The 10,016-nt window shown below is 50.3% G+C and overlaps 2 protein-coding genes across 2 annotated transcripts; one reads left to right on the forward strand and one right to left on the reverse strand.

Moving 5' to 3' along the window:
- Positions 1-2,814: 2,814 nt before the first annotated feature.
- HETIRDRAFT_432280 (uncharacterized protein) lies at positions 2,815-8,778 on the forward strand (the record flags this gene model as incomplete). Its single annotated transcript, XM_009544117.1, has 15 exons — positions 2,815-2,955; positions 3,023-3,152; positions 3,208-3,445; positions 3,499-3,520; positions 3,571-3,765; positions 3,818-4,501; positions 4,555-4,608; positions 4,661-5,457; positions 5,506-5,933; positions 5,983-6,070; positions 6,126-7,290; positions 7,350-7,881; positions 7,940-8,061; positions 8,123-8,224; positions 8,307-8,778. 15 exons carry the CDS (start codon positions 2,815-2,817, stop codon positions 8,508-8,510), a joined length of 4,902 nt encoding a protein of 1,633 aa, XP_009542412.1. The 3' UTR covers positions 8,511-8,778.
- Positions 8,779-8,901: 123 nt separating this feature from the next.
- HETIRDRAFT_448635 (uncharacterized protein) lies at positions 8,902-9,981 on the reverse strand (the record flags this gene model as incomplete). The annotated part of the gene is made up of 4 exons (XM_009544118.1): positions 8,902-9,042; positions 9,112-9,180; positions 9,248-9,617; positions 9,671-9,981. The coding sequence occupies 4 exons, from the start codon at positions 9,979-9,981 to the stop codon at positions 8,902-8,904; spliced, it is 891 nt and encodes a 296-aa protein (XP_009542413.1).
- Between the last annotated feature and the right edge of the window lie 35 nt (positions 9,982-10,016).

Genomic DNA, 10,016 nt, shown 5'->3' on the forward strand with positions numbered 1-10,016 from the left:
TCATCAGGAAAGGGTATTTTAATCAATGTTTGCCTAGCACAGTCCCTCATATAATTCATCTACAGAACACTCTGCAAGGAGAAGAGGTATTGCCTTGCCTTTGTCAACACCATGGATTCATGCTTTCATGAGAGTGGATTCTTGAAATCCATCCATCCATAAATAGAAGGTGACACTGGAAAATTGTGGTGCTTAAGCGATGGCTATGCTTGTGTGCTTCTCGCTTATGCTCACATGGGCCACGTAAGAAACCACGTGAGACCACTGTCCCATAGGCTTTGGGACGTGAAACAGAGTGTGTCGGAGTTTCAAAGGGAGTGGGTCAGTGCATGCATGCCTAGGGCTAACCTAAGCATAGGGTAATTCTCTTTTTCTGGCACTGTCTTGCAGTGATTTCTTCAGGTAAACTATGAGGGGGCATTTAGCAAGGGCTTAGCTTGGCAACCACTCTGGGTTCTTGGTTTTGTTTGCAGATATTTTTTTTTTATGTAAATAAATAATAAATAGAAGGGGACAATAAGAAATGGTGGCACTGGGCTAATAGCTCAAGTCATATGTCCTTGGTTACACTTATGTAGGCCACATAAGAAACCATGTGAGCAAAGCAAGCATCCATGACAAATGGGGTAAGCAGAGTGAGCTATGTCTTGGTGCTCCTAGCAACCCTAGAGTGGGCTAAGCCTCTGTAGCCATTGGAGCTTGAAATGGCACCCCAGCACCTCACAGAGAACCTCACGGAGGAGCCTCATGGGTGGGACCCTGATGGGGGAGCCTTGTAGGGCAGAATCTCATAGGGGAATCTAATGGATAGGACCTTATAAGGAGCTTTATATAGGAATTTTACAGAAAGGACCTTATAGGATGTCACAGAAGAGCCATATAGGGATATTGGGGCACAAGACTTTTAGTAAGCAGAGTGAGCCATGTTTTAGTGCTCCTAGCAACCTTAGCAACTAGAATGGGCTATGCCTCTGCAGCCATTGGAGCTTGAAATGGCATCCTAGAACCTTACAGAGAATCTCATGGGGGAGCTTCATAGGGCAGGATCTTATAAGGGAATCTTATGGATAAGACCTTATAGAAAGCTTTATATAGGAAGGACCTTATAGAATATCATAAAAGAGTTATATAGAGATATTGGGGCATAAGACTTTATGGGCACTGGACTTTATAGGCACTGGACTTTACAGGCACTGGACTTTGTGGACACTGGACTTTATGGGCACTAGACTTTATAGGCATTGGACTTTACAGGCACTGGACTTTATGGACACTAGACTTTACAGACACTGGACTTTAAGAGCACTGGACTTTATGGGCACTAAAAGTGACATTCTAGCACCTTATAGACAAGCTTCACAAAAGAGCCTCACCAGCAAGATCTTATAAAGGAACCTGACAAAGGAACATAATAAGTAAGCATAATGGAGGAACCTAATAGGGGAATATAATGAAGGAACCTATATAAGAAAACCTTATATGGGCCATATCTTGGCAGCTATTGGAGCTTAAAATAGTATCCCAGCACTTTATGGAAAAGCCTCATAGGTAAGACCTTATAGAGAAACTGAATAATACTTGACAAGAGAGTTTTATGTAGAGAATATCATGGGCAGGACCTTATAGAATATGACAAGAGAGCTATATTAGGGCAAAATATTTTATGGGCACTGGACTGACTTTACAGGCACTAGACTTTATAGGCACTAGACTTTATAGACACATTAGACCAAGCACTGTAACAAAAACTCAGATTAAGCATGGTTGCGCTGTTACAACACAATGGGTGAGAAGCTAGTCTCTAAATAGAGGGTGACAGTAGGGGTCCAGTGGCAACTAGCCATCAGCTAATCCCACATGACAAACTATGCGAGACCACTGTCCCATAGGCTTTGGGAGGCAAAACAGAGCATGTTGGGGATTTAAATGGAGTTAGTCAGCACACACGTGCCTGGGGCTAACCTAAGCATAGGGAATTCTCTTTCTTGGCACTGTCTTGCAGTGATTTCTTCAGGTAAACTATGAGGGGGCATTCGGCAAGTGCTTAGCTTGGCAACCACTCTGGGCTCTTGGTTTTGTTTGCAGGTATTTTTTATATGTAAATAAATAATAAATAGAAGGGGACAATAAGAAATGGTGGCACTGGGCTAATAGCTCAAGTCATATGTCCTTGGTTACACTTATGTAGGCCACCATGACAAATTTAGTGAGTAGAGTGAGCCATGTCTTGGTGCTCCTTGCAGCCCTAGCAACTAGAGTGGGCTATGCCTCTGCAGCCATTGGAGCTTGAAATGGCATCTTAGCACCTCACAGAGAGCCTCACAGGGGAGCCTCATAGGTGGGACCCTGATGGGGGACCCTTATAGGGCAGAATTTCATAGGGGAATCTGATGGATGGGACCTTATAGAGAGTTTTATATGGAAATTTTACAGGAAGGACCTTATAGGATGTCACAGAAGATCCATATAGGGATATTGGGGCAATGGACTTTATGGGCACTGGACTTTACAGGCACTGGACTTTATAGGCACTATACTTTATAGGCACTGGACTTTACAGGGACTGGACTTTATGGGCACTGGAATTTACGGGCACTGGACTTTATAGACACATGAGACCAAGCACTGCAACCAAAACTCAGATTAAGCATGGTTGCGCCGTCGCAACGCGACGGGTGAAAAGCTAGTATTTTGGAAAGCTGCTGTGGCTGAAGCGCTGAAGTCATCACGTGAATTCCACGCGAGGCGTGGGAAAACGATGAACGACAGGCCGTCGAATATAGAAGTCACATCTTCACGACGATCGTCTGGCCCATGGCAGAAAACATCTATAGCAAGGGAACCAGAGTCTGGTTCGCCGACAAGGAGCAAGGATGGATCTCTGCGGAGGTCACCAATGTTGTCAGAGGTGCTGATGACAAGATCAAACTGTCTTTTCAAGACCAACGTGGAAAGGTGCACATGCCAAGTTCAGGGATTATTGACGTGATGTTTCCTTACCACTGCTCTCATTCTCCTCCAGGACATCAATATCGACACGACCGTTAATGACATTAAAGCAGGGTTGGACTCACTCCCGCCATTACGAAATCCACCTCTTCTGGAGACCGCGGATGATCTGGCTACGCTATCTCATCTTAATGAGCCTTCGGGTACGTGTTGCCGTTCAGTATCCATGTTCGTTCGAATCTGACCGTGTTGGTATAGTTTTGCATACCATCCGAAATCGTTATGCACAACACAGCATATATACCTATAGCGGTATCGTGCTAATTGCCGTCAATCCCTTCCAGCGTGTTACAATGTACGGCCCTGAGATTATTCAAGCCTACAGTGGGCGGAAAAGAGGGGAATTAGAGCCGCATCTGTTTGCCATTGCAGAGGATGCGTATACAGCTATGAGAAAAGAGGGTATGGGCCAGACAATAATCGTATCAGGCGAGAGGTGCGTACACTAGTTTATTTGTGATAAACTTAAGTTTGATTTCATGTGTTTAGTGGTGCTGGAAAGACCGAATCGGTGAAATCTGCTCATTTTGACTCTTCAGTGTTGATTCTAATATATCATAGGCCAAGTTCATCATGCGATATCTTGCCTCTGTGAACCCTCCAGATGCGGCTACGAAAGCGAGGACAAAGATCTCGCTAGATGAGTCCAGTGAGGTTGAACGTCAAATTCTCGCTACAAACCCTGCACTTGAAGCCTTCGGTAACGCCAAGACGACGCGCAATGACAACTCGTCTCGGTTTGGAAAGTACATCCAGGTCCGTAGAGTATCTCGTGCATCGCTATGTTCACTTCATGTTGTCCCCCCAGATCCTCTTTGACGGCAAGCAGGAGATTGTTGGTGCACGTATACGCACATATCTCTTGGAGCGCTCTCGTATCGTCTTTCAGCCTCTTACTGAGCGGAACTACCATATCTTCTACCAACTTTGCGCTGGTGCGCCACTCAAGGAACGCAAGGATCTAGGACTAGACAATGATATCACCAAATTCCACTACCTCAAACAGGGCGGTCCCCAATCAACGCCAATACCTGGAGTAGACGACGCAGAGGAGTTCCGGCAGACACAGCATGCACTTTCCACAATTGGCATCAGTGTCGAGAAGCAGTGGGCAGTTTTTCGGTTGCTTTCTGCACTACTCCATCTTGGCAACGTCGGCATCACGGCGATGCGCAATGATTCCGCTATAGATGACAATGACAGTGCATTGTTGCTGGCTACACGGTTCTTGGGCGTCGACAAAGCAGAATTTAAGAAATGGACGATAAAGAAACAGATCACTACTCGGTCGGAGAAGATCGTCACCTCTCTCAATGCTGCACAGGCCACAGTTGTCAGGGATAGTGTTGCGAAGTTCGTCTACGTCTGCCTGTTCGAGTGGCTTGTGGCAATCGTGAACGAGAGTCTAGCTGGCGAGAACGGTGAGGCAGAGAGGCGGGCTGAAATGTTCATCGGCGTTCTGGATATCTACGGATTTGAGCACTTCCAGAAGGTCAGTCCAACAAGACTCATTTCTAGGCCGATCTCTCACCTATTTTGCATCAGAACTCGTTTGAACAATTCAGTATCAATTACGCCAACGAGAAATTGCAGCAGGAGGTCTGTCCGCCACATTGTATACATACATAGCACGGTGCTGACTGTGTTACAGTTCAATGCGCACGTCTTCAAACTCGAGCAAGAAGAGTATGTGAAAGAGGAAATCAACTGGACGTTCATCGACTTTTCGGATAACCAACCTTGCATTGATGTTATCGAGGGCAAGCTTGGTGTGCTTGCTCTTCTTGACGAAGAGGCTCGTATGCCGTCGGGCACGGATGCATCATTCCTCCAGAAGCTTTACAGCCAACTCAATAAACCGGAGAACAAAGAGGTCTTCAAGAAGCCTCGCTTTGGTAGCTCTGCTTTTACAATCGCTCACTATGCCTTAGATGTCACCTATGAAGTAGAGGGGTTCCTGGAGAAGAATCGCGACACTGTTCCCGACGAACAGATGAATCTGCTTGCAGCGACCAAGAATCCTTTTCTGCGGGAAGTTCTTGATGCTGCTCTTGCGTCCACAAAACCTCCAGAAAGCCCCAATCCCGCATCACCTGCTGTTTCCGATTCTGCAAGTGGAGGTTCTCGTCGACAATCGCTGATTCCGGATCCTGGACGCTCGTCTCTGGTAAGCTCAGCGTCGTCAGGCGCCAAACGGCCAGGCGCTGCCGTCCGGAAGCCCACTCAAGCCTCAATATTCAAAGCATCATTGAGCAATCTGATGGATACCCTTAGCGTTACAAACGTGCACTATATCAGATGCATCAAGCCCAATGAGCAAAAGGAAGCCTGGAAGTTCACACCCCAACAGGTCTTGAGCCAGCTACGAGCTTGTGGTGTACTTGAGACCATCCGAATTAGTTGCGCGGGTTACCCTACGCGATGGACCTACGAGGAATTTGCAGAACGGTAGGGTTTCCGCCTGTTGAGTACTGTATATTTCTCACATTTTCACAGATATTACATGCTCGTATCGTCAACTATATGGGGTCCGATGATTCAGAAGCTTGAGCTCAAGTCATTATGCTCTCTTATACTCGAGAAGACTATCAACGACCCTGATAAGTATCAGAGTGGGCGCACGAAGATCTTCTTCCGTGCTGGCATGCTTGCAGCCCTTGAATCGTTCCGATCTGGCAGATTGAATGCTATGGTCACCGTAGTTCAAAAGAACATGCGTCGACATATGGCGGTCAAACACTATCAGGAACTGCGACGGGCAACTATCAAGATTCAGACATGGTGGCGAGGCATCACAGCGAAGCGGTTTGTCCAGCATGTTCGTCGTGAAACTGCTGCAATTCGGCTACAGAAAGCTGCTCGGACATTCATTCAAAGAAAACGATTCGTCGACATCAGATTGGCTGTTGTCCGATTCCAGAGTCGTACGTCCCGGTTTCGACCATTCACTTCACCATCTCATCTCTTGTGCAGGCGTTCGCGGTGCGCAGGCTCGTCGTGCATTCAAAGAAAGAAAGCACAAGCATGCTACTATACTTTTGCAAACTCTTTTGCGTGGAGTGTAAGTCCCAACTTCTCTAAAAATAGCAAGAAACACTGACGAGCCCGTTATATAGTCTTGTGCGCCGAACATTCCGTGCAGATGTCAAGCATGTCGTCTACCTGCAATCATGTATTCGGCGGCGGTTAGCTCGCAAGCGACTGAAGGGTCTGAAGGCCGAAGCACGCTCAGTCTCCAAGTTCAAAGAGATCTCGTACCGGTTGGAGAACAAAGTCGTGGAGCTCACACAGAACCTCCAAAAACGGACCGAGGAGAAGAAGGAGCTGCAATCCAAACTCAACGAAGTCGAGCAAAAGTTGCAAACTTGGATGACACGGCACGAGGATGCGGACTCTCGAGCGAAGCAGTTCCAGTCAGAACTCGTCACCGTACAAGCCGAGCTCTCTCAGCGCGATGAACTCCTTCGTCAGAAGGAGGAAATCGAGAGACGCCTGGAATTGACGCTTGCCGTCGTGTCGGACAAGGAGGAAACAATCAGGAAGCTCGAAGGCGAGATTGCGCACAAGGTCGAAGAGCTCGAGACCCAGCAGAAGGAGTTCCAGAGCTTGCCTCCCGCTCGGTCGGCCGAGGACAGCTCGGTGATCTTGACGTTGAAAAACGAGGTTAGCAACTTGCGAGAGCAGTTGAACCGTGCGTATGCCCTCAATGCCCTCACCAAGGGCTCGCGCGAGCCTCCCGTGTCGCCGACTTTCGCACCCACATTACGCGCCACAGATCATCAAGAACCGAACGGGACCAACGGCACGAACGGTTCTCCACTCACCGCACACTCTCAGCGGCATCAGCGGCGGCACAGCTCGGCAGGCATATATGCCCTTTCGCCGCCGGACCACCGAACGTCGGCAGACGAGTTGATGACGATGGTGAAGCGCAGCCAGGCAGCAGTCCCCCGTGCGGTGTCCGTTGCGTACAACGGCGAGGACGGCTTGACGCGGTTCCGCGGGTCAAATGGGCTGTCGGAGATCTACGACGATCCAGCGGAGGAGAAGATCCGATTGCTACAGGACATCAAGCGGTTGGACGAAGACGTGCTGGAGGGCCTCATCAAAGGCCTCAAGATTCCTCTGCCGAGCCTCACAAACCCGTCAGCAGTGAAAGAGATCCTGTTCCCTGCGAACCTCATCAGTTTGGTCACAAATGAGATGTGGAAATACGGTCTTATACCCGAGAGCGAGCGATTCCTGGCGAACGTGATGCAGACTGTTCAGGCGCATGTCATGGTGCGTATTGTTGTGAATATTTATCGTTGATGATGTGATGCTCATGATGACTGTCACAGACCTTCCTCAGCGAGGACTCGATCATACCTGGCGTTTACTGGCTGTCAAACGTCCATGAGATGCTGTCGTTCATCTGTGTCGCCGAGTCGGACATGCTGCAGGGCATCGGTCCGGGAGAGGAGAACGCGGTGCGGCCATTCGACTGGTCAGATTACGAGCGGCTAGTGTCGGTCGTGAAGCATGACCTGGACAGCTTAGAGTACAACATCTACCACACATGGATGACAGAGACGAAGAAGAAGCTCGCGAAGATGGTCATCCCGGCGCTGATTGAGAGCCAGTCGTTGCCGGGCTTCATCGCGAGCGATGGCGGCGGGCGATTGTTCAACCGCGTGTTCAACTCGAACAGCCAGCCGGCGTTCAGCATGGACGATATCCTGAACCTGCTGAACAAGGTGTGGAAGAGCCTGAAGAGTTATTACATGGAGGAGAGCGTTGTGCAGCAGGTCGTGACGGAGCTGTTGAAGCTCATCGGTGTGACGAGCTTTAACGATCTGCTCATGCGACGGAACTTTTCGTCGTGGAAACGCGGTGGGTTGCCTTTGGTAAGGAATAGCCATTGCGTGCTGACGCCAAGGGTTGTTTGCAGCCATGCAGATCCAGTACAACATCACGCGTATTGAGGAATGGTGCAAGTCTCACGACATGCCCGAGGGCACGCTGCAACTCGAGCATTTGATGCAAGCGACCAAGCTTTTGCAACTCAAGAAGGTGCGTCGTGGGCTGATGCGAGATTTCCTGCACTTTTAATGGTTTATTGTCTCATCTACAGGCGACGGCGGCAGATATCGAGATCATCTACGACGTGTGCTGGATGCTCAGCCCAATGCAGATTCAGCGCATGTGCACGAACTATTACGTTGCAGATTACGAGGTGCGATTTATCGCTGTTACAGTCACGCTTCACATCGAATGAAGAATTGATGAACAACTGACTGACGCTCATGCCTGCACAGAACCCCATCTCGCCCGAGATCCTCCGCATCGTCGCGTCGCGCGTGGTCGCAAACGATCGGAACGACCACCTCCTGCTGCCCGAGGCGGAGGAGGTCGGCCCGTACGAGCTCCCGCTGCCGCGTGAGGTGTCTGGGCTCGAGACATACGTCCCCGCGTACCTCAACGTGTCCCACCTTCGTAGGCTCGCCGCGCTGGTCGCGTGAGTCCTCGGCGAGCGCAACATTGTTGGTCGGGGTTCCCTTGTTGGCGTTGGACAGTTCCATGTTTTGGGCCGTGAATTTTAGATATGGTAGCGTTCTTTGTTCGTTCTTCATTCATTCATTTGTGAGGTCAAATATCTGTCTGTCTCTGTCCATTTCGCTTGTGAATTGCTGATGTTGTTGATGTCGATATCGTCACCGCTGTCGACTAATTGTGTATGGATTTTCTTGTTTTATTTTTCGTCTCTAATATATTTGGTCTCTGTCTCTGATTATCTCCTACAAACTCACACGTGTGTGCGCGCATTGTTGGGGATTCGAATGCAGAACGATGTTAAGATGATACGAGATAGTGAGACAATACATGACAGCAGGTGGTGATACACACAGGTGCTCATACAGGGACCCCAGAGGCGTCAACGGGGATAGTAGAGATCGAGAGGAGCGCGCCGTCTTCAACTTGGTCGACCAACGGCTGGTCAGTGCGCAGGACAGTGGCCTCCTCTGTTGGGGAGATCTTCGCGAGCTGGAGAAACTAGATACGGATAGGCATGCAATTGGCTGAACGATGCGGCACGTGGGAGAAGTAGTTGAAGAGACTTACATGGCCGGCGGGGGCGGAGGTGTGGAGGTGGTCCGCGAGGAGGTCGAGCGCGCGGCCTGTGCCTGTCGTCTTGTGTAAATGTCAGACAAGCTGGGGTATACCCGTTCGCGGAAGAAGAGAGCGGAACGCGTCATACCTTGCGGAACCAAAACACAGACTCTGGCTTCGTGCTGGTTCCAAGACCAGGAGGCGATGATTCGGCGGCATGCGGGCTGAGTTTGACGTGCAGCCGCTGGTCGACGGGGACCGCGGTGCGTGTGCTGTCTTTGGGATCGCCGGGGACCGCACGGTGGCGCATCTTCATGAGCTCGAGCTTTTGGAGCTGGGCTAGTTTCTTGGGATCTGTGGGGATGCTGCGTTGGCGCGGGGGAGGGGTAGGTTTGGAGGTGACGGTCGAGGTGGAGGCGGAAGGAAAGTATTTAGCAAGGAGAGCGTGGGCGGATGGGTCCTTCGGCGCCGGGGCGGGTTCTGGGATAGGGCAAGAATGGGAGACGGGGGTGCGATGGCTATCATGGATTAATATACGGATAGGATTCAAATTAGGATGAGTCGGTCTCACGTAGCGCAGTACGCGAGATGACAGCGGGGGCATCGCGCAGATATTCGCTCTGGGTCGTCTGCGGTGCTCGAGGAGGTGTAAGCCTCAAGACTGGGCTTCGAGCAGGTGGTGAGTGCGCATCGGAGGAGCGGGGCGAAAGCGGCAGCAGCGGTGGATCTGAGGGCGGCAGGGTCGACGGGGCAGGCGTGGGCGTCCCTGGTGAAGTGTTTTCTGCAGTACTGGGTGCCGCAGATGCAGCGGATGGGGAGAAGGTCGAGCTCGTTGCAGGACGGGAGGGCGCAGTGTGCTGCGCCGGTGAGCGCCAGGTCCATCTGCGGCGATGGCCCCTGGCTCGCTGCAACGGTCG

The sequence above is a fragment of the Heterobasidion irregulare genome, assembly GCF_000320585.1.
Source record: "Heterobasidion irregulare TC 32-1 unplaced genomic scaffold scaffold_02, whole genome shotgun sequence".
NCBI lineage: Eukaryota > Fungi > Basidiomycota > Agaricomycetes > Russulales > Bondarzewiaceae > Heterobasidion > Heterobasidion irregulare.